At 45.7% G+C, this 20,813-nt stretch overlaps 1 protein-coding gene across 2 annotated transcripts; it reads right to left on the reverse strand.

The window, feature by feature from the left end:
- Positions 1-664: 664 nt before the first annotated feature.
- Positions 665-20,090, reverse strand: LOC143923716 (natural cytotoxicity triggering receptor 3 ligand 1-like). 2 transcript variants are annotated; one of them, XM_077447526.1, is made up of 5 exons: positions 19,943-20,090; positions 16,565-16,894; positions 11,856-12,155; positions 5,932-6,027; positions 665-1,999 (listed from the first exon to the last, which is right to left on the reverse strand). In XM_077447526.1, exons 1-5 carry the CDS (start codon positions 20,073-20,075, stop codon positions 1,713-1,715), a joined length of 1,146 nt encoding a protein of 381 aa, XP_077303652.1. In that variant the 5' UTR covers positions 20,076-20,090; the 3' UTR covers positions 665-1,712. The 2 variants fall into 2 exon arrangements, with proteins under 2 accessions (XP_077303652.1, XP_077303651.1); XM_077447525.1 differs by having other exon boundaries at positions 5,932-6,030.
- Between the last annotated feature and the right edge of the window lie 723 nt (positions 20,091-20,813).

Raw genomic sequence — 20,813 nt, forward strand, 5'->3', positions numbered from 1 at the left:
GACCTGCAGACTTGATGTCCACCAGTGTCCCGGCGATCATGTCGCAGAGCCTCAGAACGAGGAGATGTAAACAAGGCATTTCCCCGTTCTGCCTAGTGACATGACAGAGATTACCGTTCTTGGCCACGCCCCTATTTTACACTCCTGACAAAGCTCTTGTTTGAGTGAAACATGCAGGGTCTTTTATCTGAGAACCCTTTTTTGGAATTACATTTTGGGTTTAAACATGGTTTATTGGGAAAGGTGATTCGAATACTCCTAGATATATGGTGGTTTTCAAATAGTAACTCAGTTCAGTTGTATGAAGGGATTATAGCAAATAGAGAGGTTTATTTAGCTACTGAGCTTTCTTTGTGATCCATTGTTAGGTACGTTCATCACCAAGTGGTTATTTTTTATAAAGGCTTTACATTATGCCACATACAGTGTATATCAAGGCAAATAAAGAGTTGACATTGTTTGAATCAATTGGGTAGAGATGTACCTCTTTTTCCTTGGCTTTGAGATCAAGAGACCTTCACTTTGATCTCATAGAATCCCCCCCCCCCCCCCCCAAGCTGCACAAAGTGACTTTACTGTATTACGGTGGGTACGTTTTTTTTCTTTTTGATAACTACTGACCACCAATATCATATGTTTATCTGGAGTAAAAAAAAAGCACATACACAGTTATTTATACATTTTATAAAAAGTCCTTAATAGGTTATATTTTATACCTATGGCTTTTTGTGCGTAGGGAAATGCACCCTTGTTCTGCAGTAGAAGATACTTGCCACAAAGGCATACGTTATGTAGATTCCTCAAGGCTTGTGTTGGCAGATTTTTCCATGTTACTAATATCAAAACAGAAGAGACAATTATTGCCAGATAACTAGGACTGCATTCCAGGCTGGTTGGGTAAAAGCTGGAGGGTCTCTTCGGCACCACAGATCATGTCTTCAGGTCTCCAATACAAAGATGTTGCATCGTCCTCAGGGTCCCTTGCAATGGGTCTTTGTGCTGCAATATTCATCTGAAGGTAGCTCTATAAATAACTATATATATCAGGGTACAGTATATGGGCACAATTCCACCAGGCCCATTGCTGATATAATCTGGTTGTACATTAGATGTACACACTGTTTTTAATCTCTTCCTAGATAAAGCTTGTGTTATTTCTATACTGCTGTGCATCTATATACTTATGGTATGGTTAATGTTTTATGCTGGTTGCAATAGTTCCTCTGCTTCCAACTACTTTGATCAGATTAGTGGTTAATTTCCCAGGAAGGGAATCCCCTCTGTTCACAGTGGCCCTGTATTGGCTGGAGGCACTGCCAGCCTTATTACCAATCCCACTCTTCCACTTAGTTCTGGTTCTCCTATTTATAGGTTTGGTGCAATTCCCATTTTGTGGACGGCATTCCTCATAACCCCCCAAAAGAGGACCACACTTATTAGATGGAGTAGCACTGGATAGAACGTTATTAATAGGAAGCTTCTATGGTATTAATGCTCCAATGTAGAGAGATCCACCAACGGCTTTTGCATGTTATAAGGATGACTCTATGGGCAAATACACCCAATTAATTAGCTGATTTCACCAGTGTGGTCCAACTGATCTTGATTGTTGGGTATGACGATGAGTGAAATCTTCATGGTTTATAGTATCACCAGACTCTTCTCTGCTCAGCCACATTGTGACATGAAGGATAATCCTGGAGGTTCAGCATCTATAGATAATGAGGCACCTCAGAAAAATCTATTATCTCAAAGCCATCCAGTTCTTCAGCATTTAACTCTCCTGTGGGTGGTAAGTGAAGATCTGTGGAAGTCCCAGGATTATGTCTAATGTCACCAGGTTTCTCCTCCATATTAGCCTCCTGTGGCGGAGGATGCTGATGTTGGTAATCCACCATATTAAGCTCTTCCTGTGTAGATAGTTGAACCGGCTCTTCAGTTGTATGAAGTTGATCCACTTTAGCGTACTCCTGATGCTGTACAGTTTGTGGCTGTGGTGCTGGAACAACAAAGTTACCCAATAAAGTCATCTAAAAAACAGAATCAGTACCTATAACATGAAACAAAAATATGCACTTTGAACTTTTCCATGTAAGGAACACAATAATTATTTTTCAAACTGGACATAAACTGTTGGGGTCAGCCAGCATTTGCCATAATGTGCAAGTATGCGCCACCCATTCTGAAGGTAAACCAAATTGTGAGAGGAAGGGGAAGCAAGAATGTATTGTGGAGGGGGAGGAGATGGGGCAACGGGCTAGATCAGTGATGGTGAACCTTGGCACCCCAGATGTTTTGCAAGTACATTTCCCATGACGCTCAACTACACTGCAGAGTACATGATGGGAAATGTAGTTTCAAAACATCTGGAGTGCCAAGGTTCGCCATCACTGGGCTAGATTGTGGAGGAAAGATAGAAAGAGGAGGCAATGAGACAATAATACACAATTGTCAGGTGGGTGAGAAGATGTGTTTTGCAGAGGTAAGTAGGAAGGCAGCAAGACTGGATTGTGGAGTAGATGGAAAGACGAGAATGTTCCTATGAATAGACCCTGGAGGACGGAGAGAAAGCAGCAAGACTGGATTGTTAATGAAATGGAAAGAAGAGGCAGTGAGACTACATTGGGGTGGAAGCAGAAAGAGGAGCCGTCAAGACTGGATTGTTAATGAAATGGAAAGAAGAGGCAGTGAGACCACACTGGGGTGGAAGCAGAAAGAGGAGACGTCAAGACTGGATTGAGGAGTTGAGGGAGAGAGGAGGCAGTTCCTAGGAATAGACCTTGGAGGAGGGAGCAAGAGGAGGCAGAGAGAAGGCAGCAAGACTGGATTGTGGAGTAGACGGAAAGACGAGAATGTTCCTATGAATGGACCCTGGAGGACGGAGAGAAAGGGGTGGCAGTGAGAAAGCAGTAAAACTGGATTGTGTAGGAAATAAAGAGAGGAGGCATTGAGACCACACTGGGGTTAAAGCAGAAAGAGGAGGCAGCAAGACTGGATTGTAGAGGAGAAGGAGAAAGGAGGCAGCTCCTAAGAATAGACCCTGGAGGACGGAGAGAAAGGGGTGGCAGTGAGAGAGCAGTAAAACTGGATTGTGTAGGAAATGAAAAGAGGAGGCAGGGAGACCACACAGGGGTAAAAGCAGAAAGAGGAGGCAGGGAGACCACACGGGGGTAAAAGCAGAAAGAGGAGGCAGCAAGACTGGATTGTAGAGGAGAGGAAGAAAGGAGGCAGCTCCTAAGAATAGATCCTGGAGGCATAGAGAGGAGGCAGTGAGACTACATTCGGGAGGATGCAGAAAGAGAAGGCAGGAGGACTAGAGTGTGGCGAAGATAGGGGAAAGAGAGTGTTCCTAAGAATAGACCCCAGAGGAGGGCGAGATAGAGGAGGCAATGAGAAGGCAGCAAGACTGGATTGTTAATGAAATGGAAGGAAGAGGCAGTGAGACTACTCTGGGCTTGAAGCAGAAAGAGGAGACGTCAAGACTGGATTGAGGAGTTGAGGGAGAGAGGAGGCAGTTCCTAGGAATAGATCCAGGAGGAGGGAGCGAGAGGAGGCAGAGAAAAGGCAGCAAGACTGGATTGTGGAGTAGACGGAAAGACGAGAATGTTCCTATGAATGGACCCTGGAGGACAGAGAGAAAGGGGTGGCAGTGAGAAAGCAGCAAAACTGGATTGTGAAGGAAATGAAGAGAGGAGGCAGTGAGAACACACTGGGGTAAAAGCAGAAAGAGGAGGCAGCAAGACTGGATTGTAGAGGAGAGGGGGAGAGAGGAGGCAGCTCCTAAGAATAGAACCTGGAGGAGGGAGCGAGAGGAGGCAGAGAGAAGACAGCAAGACTGGATTGTGAAGAATATGGAGAGAGGAGGCAGTGAGACCACACGGGAGTGGAAACAGAAAGAGGAGGCAGCAAGACTGGATTGTGGAGGAGAGAAAGTGAGGAGGCAGCTCCTAAGACTAGACCCTGGAGGAGGAAGAGAGAGGAGGCAGTGAGAGCACATTGGGAACGATGCAAAAAAAGGAGGCAGCAGGACTGGATTGTGAATGAGAGAAGAGAGGAGACTGCTTCTAAGAACAGACCTTGGATGAGGGAGAGAGAGGAAGAAAAAAGAGGAGGCATTGAAACCACATTGGGGAAGATGCAGAAAGAAAAGGCAGCAAGACTGAAGCATGAAGGAGAGGGAGAGAGGAGGCTGGAGGAGGAAGAGAGAGGAGGCAGCGAGAGATTATTGGGGAGAATGCAAAAAGAGGAGGCAGCTAAATTGAAGTGTGGAGGGGAAGACAATGCTCTAAGCCCCTGTACACACGGTCGGAGAATCCGTCGGAATGTGTCCTATTGGACCGTGTTGTCGGATAATCCGACTGTGTGTGGTATGCATCGGACTGATTCTGTCAGAATATCCGTCGGACCAAATTTTCCAACATGTTGGAAATATTTTCCGACAAACTGGTCCGATCGGACATACATGCCACGCATGCTCAGATCAAATTCCTACAACAAAGCTATTGGCTACTAGCATGAACGTAGTCCCGTCATAACGAAATAACGTCATCACGTTCTGAATGATCGGATTTTCCAACAACTTGGTCCGACCGTGTGTATGCAACAGTTTCGGACACAATCCGTCGGACAAAATCCAACGGATTTGGTTGGCAGAATGTCCAACCGTGTGTACAAGGGCTTAGAAGAATAGCATGAATCTATCCATGGCCATGGCTGCCATTCAGGCATCCACTCCTTTTCCGACACCGGACACTGGAATTTCAGCGGCGGGGGTGTTTTTTTTGAAGCACCTGATTAGAGCCATAGTCTCTAATCGACTTCAAAAAAGGTGCAGAGCATTGTGCTGAGTCCAGCCAGATGTGTTAGAAAAGCAAATAAATATTTGCTTTTCTAACACTGAACCGCCTCTCCGGTAGCGTGGGTCTGATACCCGTCACCTGATTGGCTGAAGGCAGAGGCGAGCCTATTGGATGCCTAGCGGAACAAGAGAAGAGACGCAGGGAAGCATGGAGGACCTGCTGCTCGTCCCACACAGCTCGCCGCCGTCACCCACTGCCTGACCCGCCACCAAGATGGGGTAAATGCTGGGCATATGGTAGGTGCATGGGGGCTGCATTTGATGGGTACAGTGGCTGTATATGATGAGCACAGTGGCTGCATTTGATGGGCACAGTGGCTGCATTTGATGGGCACAGTGGCTGCATTTGATGGGCACAGTGGCTGCATTTGATGGGCACAGTGGCTGCATAAAACTGCTAAACCAGCATTTACTTAAAATAGAGACAGATAATTACACATTAAGACAAAGCACACAGCAGTGGTGGCTGATGGTCAATTTTCTTGGGGGGGAGGCCCGCAGCCCCCCCCCCAGCCAAGGAAGCCAACCCCCTAGGGCCAACCCTGATCGCACCCTTTTTGAAGCCAATAAGAGCCTTGAATCACATGCTTCTATAAAAAAACAAAAAAAATACAAAAAAGAAACAAAAGCATTGGAGTCCATGCTTCTGGCGTCCTGTATGTAGATTAAGGATGGGGTGCATATATTAGGGGGGTGGCACCCCCTAATGGACGGGCCGCCACTGACACACAGTATAGATGCCACACCGGCAACCATTTGGTGGGGGGCGTAATGACGTCGACAGTCAAGCCCCTCCCTACCCTACCCTCTCTACTTTGTGTCAATCCATATCATCAGTGGAACAGGAGCATCAGATAGACAGTTTAGGGTTGATTGGCTGTATATGGATATATTTACTGGTTTCCTTTGAGCCTTCGAACCTGTATAACTGTCTGTACATATTTTTATATATTTAATCCATCAAAAATACATTTTTTTTACACCTTACTATGTTTAAAAGCCTATATTTCCCAAAGACTGATGTATATCTTGAGACATACAGTATATTTTTACAAAGCAAAACAATCACGTACCTGATTTGCTTCTTCTATAGCACCAGATTCCCAGAACAGTTATTAGACAGACAAAAATAGCGCCACCTATTCCCAAATACAGCCCAATGTTGATGTCTTCTGAAAATAAAGAAATGCAAGAGATAAAACAATAATAAAATCTAGAAACCCAAGTGGTATGTTTATGTAAAGATGGAAGTTAGTACCTCTAGAGTGCAAGTCTAGGAGTAGAGTACTTCCCAAATTTTGGCAAAAAAGGAAAATCCCATCCAGTTTCTTCTTTCTGGACTCATAATCAGGATCACATATACCATACATTTCTATAGCATACAACATATAGTGACTAGGGATGAGCCGAACACCCCCCGGTTCGGTTCGCACCAGAACTTTCGAACGGAGCCCACGTTCGTTACGAACGTTAGAACCCCATTGAAGTCTATGGGACTCGAACGTTCGAAATAGAAAGTGCTAATTTTAACGGCTAATATGCAAGATACTGTCCTAAAAAGGGTTTGGGGACCTGGCTCCTGCCCCAGGGGACATGGGTCAAAGCCTAAAATGTTTTTAAAAATGGCCGTTTTGGCTGGAGCACTGATTTTACTGACGATTAAAGTGAAAAAAAGTGAAATATTCCTTTAAATATGGTGCTTGGGGGGTGTCTGTAGTATGCCTGTGAAGTGCCACGTGTTTCCCGTGTTTAGAACAGTCCCTGCACAAAATGACATTAAACGGAAATAACACCATTTAAAACTGCTTGCGGTTTTAATGTTATATCTGGTTCCTGCAATATGGTAGAAAATCATTCAGAAAAATGGCATGGGTAGCCCTCCCTGCCCATTACCAGCCTATTTGGGTCTTGTACGCATATTAAGGGGAACCCTGTACCCATATTAAAAAAAGGAAATGCGTGTGGCCCCCAGGCCCTATATACTCAGAACAGCAGTATACAGGCGGTGCAAACAAGACAGGGACTGTGTAGGTTTGTTGTGTTAAGTTGAATCTGTTTGTAATTTTCAACTGGTACATTTTTAAAGTGTAGCTCCAGTCAAAAAAACTATTTTTAAGCTTTTTGGAAAACATAGGGAAGGGTTATCACCCCTGTATAATTTGTTTTGTCGTCCATCTTTTTTCATCTCACTTGCTGCTGTCTCCTTGCGTTTGCAAGTAGGAGATGTTTGTAAGTTGGATGTTTGAAAGTAGGGGCCTGCCCTATATGCTCTGCAGAAATGGCGGAACAAGGTGTTGGTTTTGCCACAACATTGTAAGCCCTCAAAGTGACTCTTGGTGGGCGCTGGAGCGCCCTGCTGTGAACGATTATATCAAGAATTGTAATTACATGCCATTGTTGAACAGTGGTAGAAAAATTGACCTTTGGTAGTTGTGGTGCTGGTGCCACAACACTATAAGTCCTCACCGTTACTCTGGGTGGGCACAGGAAGGGGCCCTCCTGTGAAATATTATATCAAGAATTGTAATTACATGTCCCTGTTAAACAGGGGCAGAAAAATTTGGCCTTAGGCACTGCTGCTGGTGCCACCACACTGCAACCTCTTCCATATACTCTAGTTTTTTTGCTGGAATTAGCCCTGCTGCAAAGCATTGCATCAAAAATTGTACTTAAACGCCCCTGTTAAACAGGGGCCGAAAAATTGGGCCTTAGGCACTGGTGCTGGTGCCACCACACTGCAACCTCTTCCATATACTCTAGTTTTATTGCAGGAATTAGCCCTGCTGCAAAGCATTGCATCAAAAATTGTAATTAAACGCCCCTGTTAAACAGGGGCAGAAAAATTGGGCTGCTGGCATCACCCAGAACCAAAATGTTCTTCCAACATATCAGCGGAGGAGGAAGAGGATAGACAATCAACATAACAGGACAGTCACTCAGCATCAGCATAGGCAGTCTTGAAGGGATGTGGTATTTCAAAAAAAATTATTCGGTTACATCAGCTTCAGGTGCTTGGTAGCTGTGGGTGATCCAAGACTGATTCATCTTGATGAAGGTGGACAGGCGCACCCTGTGATCGGTAACAAAGCCACCAGCAGCACTGAAGGTGCGTTCCGAAAGAACGCTGGATGCAGGACAGGCCAGTAGCTCAATTGCATACTGTGCAAACTCTGGCCAGTGATCCATCCTCAAGACCCAGTAAGCCAGAGGATTTTCGGTGGGAAAGGTGTCCAAGTCTGACCTTGCCCCTAGGTATTCCTGCACCATGTAAATCAGACGCTGGCGATGGTTGCTGGAACCAATCATACCTTGGGGCTGCGGACTAAAAAATTGTCTGAAAGCATCAGTCAGACGGCCACCTTCTCCACCGCTCCTTCTGACCGATGCCTCAGCAACACGTTGTCCAGGACCAGGAGTTTGTAACCTCCCAGTCTCTGGGAACGCGTTGCACAGAGCTTTCTGCAAGGCCTCCTGGAGATGTCTCATCCTCTGCTCCCTCTGCGATGGCAAGATAAGGTCGGCAACCTTACCCTTGTACCGTGGATCAAGGAGAGTGGCCAGCCAGTAATGGTCCCTCTCCTTGATCCGAAGAATACGAGGATCCTTCCGCAGGCTTTGCAGGATCAGGGAGGCCATGCAGCGTAGGTTAGCTGAGGCATTCGGTCCGGAGTCCTCTGGGTCACTAAGGACAACATGATCCGCAGCTACCTCCTCCCAGCCTTGTACAAGTTCACGTGTTTCTTGGGACTGTAAATCATCCCTATAAGACTGCTGCTGCTGCTGCTGATGCTGAGTGCCAGCCTCCACCTCCATGCTGACACAATCATCCTCCTCCTCCTCTTCCTCCTCCTCATCCTCTTCCTGTGTGATGGGTGGCACAGCAGGAACACTGTCTGGATAAAGGGGGCCTTGAGAGGCAAGGAAGTCCTCCTCTTCCTGCCTCTGTTCTGCCCCAAGTGCCCTGTCCATTATTCCACGCAGCGTATGCTCCAAGAGGTGGACAAGAGGTACAGTGTCACTGATGCATGCACTGTCACTGCTCACCATCCTTGTGGCCTCCTCAAACGGTGACAGGACAGTGCATGCATCCCTGATCATGCCCCACTGGCGTGGTGAGAAAAAACCAAGCTCCCCTGACCCTGTCCTGGTGCCGTAGTCGCACAGGTACTCATTGATGGCCCTCTGCTGCATGTGCAGCCGCTGCAGCATGGCCAATGTTGAGTTCCATCTGGTGGGCATGTCACATATAAGGCGGTTCTTGGGCAGGTTCAACTCCTTTTGGAGCTCAGCCAGCCGAGCACAGGCATTAAATGATTGGCGGAAATGCACACAGACTTTCCTGGCCTGCTTCAGGACATCCTGTAAGCCGGGGTACCTGCCCAAGAACCGCTGCACCACCAGGTTAAGGACGTGAGCTACACAGGGCACATGGGTCAGTTGTCCCTGTCGGAGGGCGGAGAGGAGGTTGGTGCCATTGTCGCAAACCACCATTCCTGGCTTAAGCTGGCGTGGCGTCAACCACCTCTCGGCCTGCCCCTGCAGAGCTGACAAAACATCCGCCCCAGTGTGGCTCCTGTCCCCCAAACAAACCAGCGCAAGCACGGCATGGCATCGTTTTGCCTGCGTACTTGCGTAGCCCCTGCAACGCCTACGGAGCACCGCTGGTTCTGAGGACAGAGCACTGGAAGAGGCCATGGAGGAAGAAGAAGAGGAGGGGGTGGAGGAGAGAGGTGTGTCACAACCAATAGTAGCATTTTGGAGGCGTGGTGGCGGAACAACCTCCAACACTACTGCACCTTGTCCTGCATCCTTCCCAGCAGCCAGAAGAGTGACCCAATGGGCCGTGAAAGACAGGTAACGTCCCTGTCCATGCCTGCTGGACCATGAGTCAGCGGTAGTATGCACCTTATCGCTGACCGCCCTGTCCAGCCAGGCAAGGACATTGCCTCCCACATGCCGGTAGAGAGCCGGAATCGCCTTCCGTGAGAAAAAGTGGCGTTTGGGGACCTGCCACTGAGGAACCGCACATTGTACAAACTCACGGAAGGGGGCCGAGTCTACCAACTGAAAAGGCAGCAGTTGAAGTGCTAGCAATTTAGCCAAGCTAGCATTCAACCGCTGGGCATGTGGATGGCTGGGAGTAAACTTCTTCCGCCGGTCCAGCAGCTGGGGCAGGGACATTTGCCTGCTATAATCGGATGTGGGTGTACCGCTAGCAGAGTTCCTGGAAGCACTTGGCTGTGACACACCTAATTCTACACCTTCATTCCTCTCAGAGCAGGTTTCAGAGAGGACTGAAGGTCTAGTGGGGTTGGAGATGCCAGCTGATGAGGAGCAAGGAGAGGTCCGCTTTGTTCTTTGGTGTGGGTCTTTGAGGTACGCTAGCCAACGAGTTGCATGGCAGGTCAACATATGTCTGGTCAAGCATGTGGTGCCCAAGCGGCTGATGTTTTGGCCACGTGAGATACGCTTGAGACATATGTTGCAAATAGCAGCGGTGCGATCTGATGCACTCGTCTCAAAAAAGGCCCACACCAAAGAACTTTTAGAATAACGCGCAGAGGCAGCGCTCTGCACAGGCGGAGCTCTGCGGTGTGATTCAGTCGGTGTGCTGCCCCTAAGCTGGCCCCCGGAGGGCATCCTGCCTCGTTGGACATGTGCCTCCTCCTCCTCCTCCCTCCTTCCAGGCACCCACGTGGAGTCAGTGCCCTCATCATCCCCTCCCTCTTCATCGCTGTAGCAAACCTGGCAGTATGCTGCAGCTTGTGGAACATGACTGCCAGATTGCTGTCCTTCTTGAGCATCCCCTCTCTCTGCGCTCACGCTACTGCCTTCCTCTAGCTGAGTGTCATCATCAGAGCCCACCAAACACTGGGCATCCTCCTGGAGCATGTACCCAACACTGTGCTCAAAGAGTTCAGGAGACTCCTCAAGAGGACGTGGTGGGTCTAGGGAAGGAGTCACTGATGATGACATTGAGAGGAGGGAAGACGATGCGTTGGCAGCTGCTTTGCGACTACCCTGAGACTGGGTGAGAGAGGATGAGGAGGATGAAGAGGGCTTGGTCATCCACTCTACCAAGTCGTTGGCATGTTGCGGTTCAACATGTTCAGCTGCCGAAAAGAAGGACAAGCATGTCCCATGGCCACGTGCTGATGACAATGCACCGCGTCCACGACCAGCACTGTTGTCTCTAGACACAGAGCCTGCTTGCCCTCTTTTATCGGCTCGCGCCTGTCTGCCTCTCCTTGCTGGCCTTCCAGACATGGTAATGGCCTGAAGGGAGTTGGGTAAAACAGCAGTTGGGTAGTTTATATTGTGCTGGAGGCACACACAACTTCCAATAACTCCTGCAGATGGCAATTGGGCTCAAATAGAGAACAGCTATGTAGGTGGATTATAGCGGTATGTACTGGGTACAGAGAACGCACTATCTCCTAACACTACTGACTGCAAGCTCTATTATTAAAGATATATAAATATAGTGAAGTGAATAGTGAATATAGTGGTGTATACTGCGGTCAGGGCACAGACAATAACCACTACACAACAGCAAGATAGGAAATCAGCCAAAAACGATCGGTGTGTACTGTGTTGAAGGTACACAGAACACCCACTGCTTCAGATGCTAACACACTACACGAGGCCGCCTCAATGGCGGCCTTATATAGTGTGGGGCGTGCACTACACAGCCTCAGCTATGATTGGCCACAGGCATCCTGCCTGTGGCCAATCATGGCTCTCCTCGCTGCTGGCGCTGCGATTGGCCAAGCATGCGGGGTCACAGTGCATGCTTGGCCAATCATGAGCCAGCAATGCACTGCGCCATCGCAGTGCATTGTGGGCCGTGAGCGCCATGCGAATTTTGACGCGAACGGACCAAGTGTTCGGATTTCGCCGAACGGACGAACAGCCAATGTTCGAGTCGAACATATGTTCGACTCGAACACGAAGCTCATCCCTAATAGTGACCACATAAAATAATCATCAATCATACTTCTGATGTCTAGTTGGAAATCCACCCTTTTCGGCTCTGGCAGGGAGGCGTGTTGGACTCTACAAGAGAAGATCCGTTCCCGGTCCTCATCGGATGGTGTAATTATTACGGTGCTCTTCACGCTAAATGTCCAATCGTCATTTGGTGTGATTTCACCCATTTCCGAGTTTTGTAGACGTTGATCACCTCTGAGCCATGTAACCCTGATATCCGGGGGGAAGAATTCGGTGGCTGTGCAGGTCATGGTGCTTGCTTTACTCTCAGTGACAACTTTATTTGTTATCAGGACTTTTGGTGAAGCTATTGAGAAGAAAATATCATCAGTTTTTAAGTTACGTCTATAAACAGAACACATTTTATAAGCCCATAAATGAAAACCTGACAAAAATCCTCTAACGCTCCAACAGTAAAAACAAAAAAATAAATAGTTTTGGTTACACTTCGTTATTACATTCATGGCATGAAAGATTGAAGTGTCCTACAAGGTGAGATGGGTTCCAGTTTTTTCATTTTTGTTCAAAAAGTACAAACCCTTTTACATTTTGGGTAGCTCCATACAAACCAAAGGAGATCCAAATAATGTAAATCCTAAAATGACCTAAGCTCAAAACGCACTTTTAAAGCGGGAGTCCACCGGGACTCCGCGTTTTTTTTTTTTTTTTTTTAAAAGCCAGCAGCTACAAATACTGCAGCTGCTGACTTTTAAATAGTGACACTTACCTGTCCAGCGCGCCCGCGATGTCGGCACCCGAAGCCGATCGCTCGCTCGGCTGCCGGGTCCCGCCGCCATCTTGGGTATGGGAATCAGGAAATGGAGCCTTTCGGCTTCATTTCCCGGTTCCCTACTGCGCATGCGCGAGCCGCGCGGCGCAATCCGGACGGTCCCCGCTGCCTCTGGGAGCTGTGTGTTTCCCAGCAGGCAGCGGGGCACTTGCTGAAGGGGGCGGGGCATTGCGGAACGGGGGCGTAACCTACGCTTGTTCCGCAGACAGCTAGCCCGGAAGTGGGTGCAGTTACCTGGATTATCCAGGTAACTGCACCCCCCTCCCCCCTGAAAGGTGCCGATTGTGGCGCCGGAGGGGGGGAGGGATCAGATGAGCGGAGGTCCATTTTAGGGTGGACCTCCGCTTTGCCCCCAGAAAAGACCACACAATACAAAGGGGTAGAAACCTGAGATAAATCCTGTGAAATGCGTAGAGGAAATTGATACGGCCAAGATAAAGGAAAATACCTACTATGTGGGACTTACTGCCTTATATGCATAATTGTTTACTACCGTGTTTCCCCCGAAAATAACACCTACCCCATAAATAAGACCTACCATTATTTTCCAGGAGGGCTGCAATAAAAGCCCCACCCTGAATATAAGCCTTAGTTTAAAATGCTTGTAAAATCCTATAATCCACTCTATTACAGTAGTATATAATGTACAATGTGTTTGTTTCTGTAATTGCGGGGAAAAGAGCTCCGATGGGTCACAGAAGAGCAGAACGACGCTATAATGAAGGTATTTGGCACAATTATATTACAGAAACACACACATTGTACATTATGAGGTTGATTTACTAAAGGCAAATCCACTTTGCACTGCAGGTGCACTTGGAAGTAAAGTCACTGTAAATCCGAGGGGGACATGCAAGGAAAATAAAAAGGAGCATTTTAGCTTGCACATGATTGGATGATAAAATCGGCAGAGCTTCCCTTCATTTCAGATCTACCCCTAAGCCCTTGTACACACGGTTGGACATTCTGACAACCAAATCCGTTGGATTTTGTCCGAAACTGTTGCATACACACGGTTGGACAAAGTTGTCGGAAAATCCGATGGTACGTAACGTGACAACGTTATTTCGTTACGACGGGACTACGTTCAGGCTAGTAGCCAATAGCTTTGGTCTAGGATTTTGATCTGAGCATGCGTGGCACTTTGTCTGATCTGAATTCTCTACACATGATCGGACAAAGTCCGATCGGATCACGTTGTCGGAAAGTTTTATAGCCCAGCTCTAAAACTTTGTCCGTCGGATATTCTGACGGAAACAGTCCGATGGAGCCCACACACAGTCGGATTATCCGACAACACGGTCCGATCGGAAATTTTCCGTCTGAATGTCCGGCCGTGTGTACAAAGGCTTAGATGTAGAGCGACTGCACTTCCAAGTGCACTAGCAGTGCAAAGTGGATTTGCCTCCTGTAAACAACCCTGTATACACTACTTTAATAGAGTGGATTATAGGATTTACAAGCATTTTAACTTGGTTCACACTGGGGGGATTCCTGCCAGGCAGTAAGAGAGAGGGGGAGAGAAGACAGCATAATACATGGTAAGACCTACCCCAAAAATAAGCCCTACCGTGTCTTTTGTCAAAATGAATATAAAAGACCCGGGCTTATTATTGGGGAAACGCGGTAGTAACAAAGGTGTTCTCGTTCAATTCACCAAAGAGGGTTTGTCTATGCAGAAATGAAGTCCTGTGTATTTTAGTTTGATATGTTTTCTAGTGGCCAATTTTAACTTATTTGTACATATAAACCATGCAGGGTTGTTTCTCCCCCTTTATTTATTTTTTTATTGCATTGTGTGGTCTTTCTTTGATTGTGTTCCAATGTCACATTTTCAGGGTATATTTAAAGTGGTTGTAAAGGCTCAAGGTTTTTTTCCCTACATTATATGCATGAAAGTAAAAAAACCTTCACTATGCAGCTCTCCTCCCCAAATACTTACTTAAGCCTGATCCCGATCTAGCAAAGTGAACAAGAGCAGCTGCTGCCCCGGCTCTCAGCCTCCACATTGTCTCAGAGAGAGAGCATTGGGAGCCATTGGCTCCTGCCAGGACCATCTTTAATATTGATTGGACCCTGGGCAAAACATTTTCTTGCCCCCCCCCCGCATGCTATTTCACTCTCCACTTGCTCTGAGACATACAATAAATAGCAGCTAGACTTAAAATCAGTTTACTGTATCAGATCAGACAGCAATTGCGATTGGTTACCATCGGTTACAACATATCATTACTGCTCACTGACTAGTTGCTAGAGGCTACAGCACACATTACGGCTCACTGATTAGTTGCTAGAGGTTACAGCAAATGGTTTCTGCTTAATTGGTTGCTAGAGATTACTGTACAGTAATACTGCTCACTGATGGGTTGCTAGAGGTTAAAGCACACCAACTCCTCACTGCAGGGGGGCATGATCTACATATGAATGCCGCCTTTATTTACATATCAATACCACTGGCCACCGTTTATTTACATGTAAGCACAGGGTCTGCAGGTGAGTCATCTGTGCACAACAATAAGGCAGAGCTGGGCAGCATTAATACCAGCAGTTCACACTGAGATATTGGGACACAGCACATGACTAATAACTTCAAAATACAAGGGAATTTAAACTGGGATAGTTGGCAAGTATGAGGCAGCTGATTTGGGCCCCACAACAATGACAGGGCCCTGGCTCCTGCTGCTGTCAATCACAGCAGCTGCTCTTGTGAACATTGCTGGATCGGGATCTGGCACAGGTAGTTAGAGAGGGCTGGGGGGATGGGGGGAGAGCTGCATAGCAGAGCTGTATTTGTCTATGAACACGGCCAATGGGGCTCAGGAGCGAGCTAGGGGGGTACTCAAAAGGGAAAGGAGAAAGAAGCACTGATGGGGGACCCTAGAAGAAGAGGATCAGGGCTGTTCTGTGCAAATCCACTGCACAAAGCAGGTAAGTATATGTTTGTTATTTTTTGAATTTGAGCCTTTATTATCACTTTAAACATTTACATAGCACATTTAAAGCAACTTTAATTTGTTTGTGTTAAGACTATATAGTCCAATTTAACATATACTCTACACCAGCCTTTCTCAACTGTTGGAGGAACCTTTAAAGTAACTGTTTTGTCTGAGGAAACCCTACTAATAATTACTATATTTGCAGTGCAGGGTACATTAGCAAGAACAATGGGTTGAGATATAAGGAAAAAAAGAATAAAGACTATGGTGTATTTGATATATTTGACACCTTGATTCTATTTTACAAAAGTATTCTCAGTAATAATAATGAATTTAAGCAAATACTAAGAATAGCCAGAAAAGTAAAACAGATAGTAAAATGTATGCATCCTCTCAGATTGTTTCTCAGTTGAGCAATGTCAACTTATGCCGTGTACACACGACCGGACTTTTTGACAACAAAGTTCCAACGGACAATTCGATCGTGTGTGGGCTCCATCGGACCTTTTTCTTGCCAAAAATCCGGTGGACTTTAGAAATAGAACATGTGTGTGCTGGTCCGACGGACAAAAAACAACGCTAAACGGGCAGCTATTGGCTACTGGCTATGAACTTCCCTATTCTAGTCTGGTCGTACGTCATCACGTTCGAATCCATCGGACTTTGGTGTGATTGTGTGTGGCCAAGTCCGTTCATTCGGAAAGTCCGCCGGAACTCCGCCACGATTGGAAAACGTCAGTTCGAAACTTTTTCCGTTGGAAATTCCGATGATAAAAGTCCGATAGAGCCCACACGCGATCGGATTTTCTGACAACATAAACTGATCGGACTTTTTCAGTCGGAATTTCGGACCGTGTGTATGGGGCATACGTTTACTAGTTAGTTTGTGTGATGCAGGACCCTATCTTGTGGAGGTCTTTGTCAATCTGCTGGTGCTTACATGCCTACTTTATACATATTAGGTAGCACTTCCATTATGGTTATTATTACCCATTATCTGGAGCTGGGTATCCTTCTCCTTCCTCTCCATGTTGTACTTCACAGAACATGTATAGGTCCCATCATCAAAGATTGATACATTAGATATATATAGAGAAGCATCTCCACCTCTTGCGGCCTGGTCATTGAAGGACATCCGAGGCTGCAGACTGAGGCCTCCATTGTCATATGTCAGGATTTCTTTACTCTTGAAGTACCATTTTATAATAAAGAATGAAGGTCCCGCAGAAGGGTTATCCACTGAGAAGGTGCAACCAAGAACAACATTAGAGCCTCTGAATGTCCGCTGAGTAGGAGAAATGTAAAGTTCCATCGCTGCACCTAGGAGGAGAGCGAGACGGAGAAGTATTGCAGATTACACATAACATTCTAATATTTGTATCTGTATCTATAGTGTTTTCCTTGTAAGTTAAAAAAATAAAAATGAGATGGGAATGAAGGACACCTACCAGCAAAAGCATGCAGGCATAGGACACACACCCCTGCCACGCCCCTTAAAGGAGAATTGTACAGAAAAAAAAAAAAAACATGATTGGTTAAACCCACAAGTGCTTTTTTTCCCACCACTATTCCTTTATATTGGCTTTTAGAATTTTCAAATGCAGCAATTTAGAAATCAGATGAAAGGTTTAGCGCTGGGAAACATTTTTTGATAGATAAAAATTGCATTTTATATACAACTATATAGATCAGACCAAAATGAGGAACAAATGAGGAGGAATGAAGGGCAGAGGTACTTGACTGGCCTGCACCTGATAGAACACCTTTGGTATGAATTATAGTGGAAATTGTGAGCCAGGCCTTCTCATCCAACAACAGTGCCTGACCTTACAAATGCTCTTCTGGAAGAATGGTCAAACATTCCCATAGACACACTCCTAAACCTTGTGGACGGCCTTCCCAGAAGAGGTGAAGCTGTTATAGCTGCAAATGGTGGGCCAACTCAATATTGAACCCTACAGACCAATGCCCCATACACACGGTCAGATTTTCCGGCGGAAAATGTTCGATGTGAGCTTTTTGTTCCGACCATGTGTAGACTCCATCGGACGTTTTCCATCAGAATTTCAGACACACAAAATTTAAGATCAAAATACCCCAAATAATAAAAACACACGTCCCCCACATATGTCCCACTAAAATCATATGTGCCAATGATTATCTGCACACATCTGTACATGATCATTTGCGTACATCTGTCCGTGATCACACAAACCAATTATTATACACTTAACGGAGTTCGTTTTTACCAAAGACATGTAGCAGAATACATTTTGGCTTAAATTTATGACAAAATTCGATTTTTTGGGGATTTCTTTTAAAATAGAAAGAAGAAAATATTGTTTTTTTCCCTCAAATTTCCGCTCTTTTTTCACTTATATCGCAAAAAATAAAAAACAGAGTCGTGAATAAATACCACCAAATAAAGCTCTATTTGCGCGAACAAAATGATAAAAATGTAATTTGGGTACAGCGTAGCATGACCGCGCAATTGTCATTGAAAGTGCGACAGTGCTGAAAGCTGAAAATTGGGCTGGGAAGGAAGGGGGTAAAAGTGCCCGGTATGGATGTGGTTAAATATGATGGCAAAGTGTTCTGATCTATTGGCATCCCATATAAACCTTTCCCCAACCAAGTTATATCCCCCCAATAAACAAAAACAAAGCAAATAATGACTGTTCATTGTCTCGGATCTGATATATGGAGGTCTGGCAGAGGGGTGATATGCACAGCTCCCAACTGTCCCTGATTTGGAGCAATGTCCCTCTGTCCCTCTTTCCTCCTCATTTGTCCCTCATTGTGGTCTGATCCATAGGGTTGTATATAAAAATGAAGTTTTTTTTTTTAAAAAGTGTTTCCCAGTGCTAAACCTTTCATCCAAATTCTAAATTGCTGCATTTGTACATTTTAAGAGCCAATATAAAGGAATAATAGTGGTAAAAAAAAGTCCTCGTAATTTAATTAACGTTTTTTTGGGGTTAATTCTCCACCACTTAAGGACCGCCTCACGCTGATGTACGCCGGCAGAATGGCACAGCTGGGCACAAGCATGTACCTGTACGTGATTCTTTAAGTGCCCAGCCGTGGGTTGGGAGTGTGCCACCGGCGGCGTGCTCCCGACCCAGTCCTGAGCTCCGTGACCATGGCCGCGGGACCAGCGGACCCGATCGTCGCTGGTATCCTGTGATCGAGAAATAGAGCAGAAGAACGAGGAGAGGTCTGTGTAAACAAACCTCTCCCCGTGCTTCCCTGTGTGGCTGTCACCGATTGTCTGTTCCCTTTTATAGGGAAAGACGATCAGTGACGTCACATGCCAGACCACGCCCCCACATTAAAAAAACACATAACGTCACACATAACACCTACACTGCCCCCTAGTGGTTAACTCCTTCACTGCCAGTGTCATTTACACAAGAATCAGTGCATTTAAATAGCACTGATTGCTGTATAAATGACAATGGTCCCAAAAATGTGTAAAAAATGTCCGATGTGTCTGCCATAATGTCGCAGTCACAATAAAAATCGCTGATCGCCACCATTACTAGTAAAAAAATATATATTAATAAAAATGCTATAAAACAATCCCCTATTTTGTAAACGCTATAACTTTTGCGCAAACCAATCAATAATCGCTAATTGCGTTTTTTTTTACCAAAAATATGTAGAAGAATACGTATCGGCCTAAACTGAGGGAAAAAAATGTTTTTCTATACATTTTTTGGGGATATTTATTAGAGCAAAAAGTACAAAATATTGAATTTTTTTCAAAATTGTCGCTCTATTTTTGTTTATAGCGCAAAAAATAAAAACCGCAGAGGTGATCAAATACCACCAAAAGAAAGATCTATTTGTGGGAAAAAAAGGACGCCAATTTTGTTTGGGAGGCACGTCGCACGACTGCGCAATTGTCAGTTAAAGCGACGCAGTGCTGAATCGCAAAAAGGGGCCTGGTCCTTTGGCTGGAGAATGGTTCGGGGCTGAAGTGGTTAAGGGGGTATGGCGGAGGGGAGCGTCCGGTGTCTACATACGTTTGCTAGTAGGTGTCCCTCATTCCCATCTCAAAATGTTGGGAGGTGTGTGAGATGGTGGATGTTTAGTAACTAGTGGTAACACACCGCTACATATACAACTATATAGATCAGACCAAAATAAGGGACAAATGAGGGACAAATGAGGGACATTTCTACAAATCTAGGACAGTTGGGAGCTATGTATATTACAGTACAGTCAGGCTTATACAGCCCTGATATCCACAAGCAAAACAGGCAATCAGAGACCTTTACTATATATTATATGTAATCTCTGCAGCTACATGAACACCCTCCACCCTTTCCTACGTGTCCAATGTAAATAATAACGACTACTTACAGGTCTGGCCTAGCAGGAGAAGCAGCGGAATTCCCGGAAAATCCATAACTGCAGCATGGAGACGTTGTAAGAGGCGGGGGATGGGACAACTCTGACAGTCTACTTTCACTTTCCTAACGGAAGAGCTGAACATCTGGCACGCTTCCCAACTGGATGAGGCTGCCAGAAACTTTGTAGGCGAAACACACACCACCCAAGTTGTTCCTGAATTCTTTCATTCTTCTGTTCAGCACACAGGGGATTTCCAACACTTTGGAACCTATTATAACAACATTTGCATTGACATCGGTCCAGAAAATGTGCAAGTATTCTGCATTCTGTGTGACCTGGGCGAATAGGAATGCTCTTTAGGATATTTTCTCTTCTGAACGTATGTTCTTTTATTATGGGCAGTAGTAAAATATTGCATTATGGACACTAGATGGAGCTAAAGAGCATAGGAAATACACATGTCTTTGGCTCAAGAGATGCAATGTAACAATTCTAGAGAGCAATATACAGTAAGACATTAGATTGTGAGCATAATTCGTTCCGGAAACATGCTTGTATATCAAAGCAAATTTCCCTATAAGAAATAATGGAAACTCAAATGATTCGTTCCACAATCATTTATTCATAAGTCTTTCAGTTTATAGTCCATATAAAAAGATTATAGCGATGTGATGGGTTGTGTAACCATAAAATGTCCATCCACAAATGGAAGCCTCCACAAGGGGATTAGACACTAGAGCAATGAAGGTGAGCCTTGGCACCCCAGATGTTTTGGAACTACATTTCCCATGATGCTGAACCACACTGCAGAGTGCCAGGGCATCATGGGAAATGTAATTCCAAAACATCTGTTGTGTCGAGGTTCGCCATCACTGCACTA

Source organism: Lithobates pipiens, unplaced genomic scaffold (assembly GCF_037356315.1).
Source record: "Lithobates pipiens isolate NorthernLeopardFrog02 unplaced genomic scaffold, aLitPip1_a1.2 Scaffold_22, whole genome shotgun sequence".
Lineage (NCBI taxonomy): Eukaryota > Metazoa > Chordata > Amphibia > Anura > Ranidae > Lithobates > Lithobates pipiens.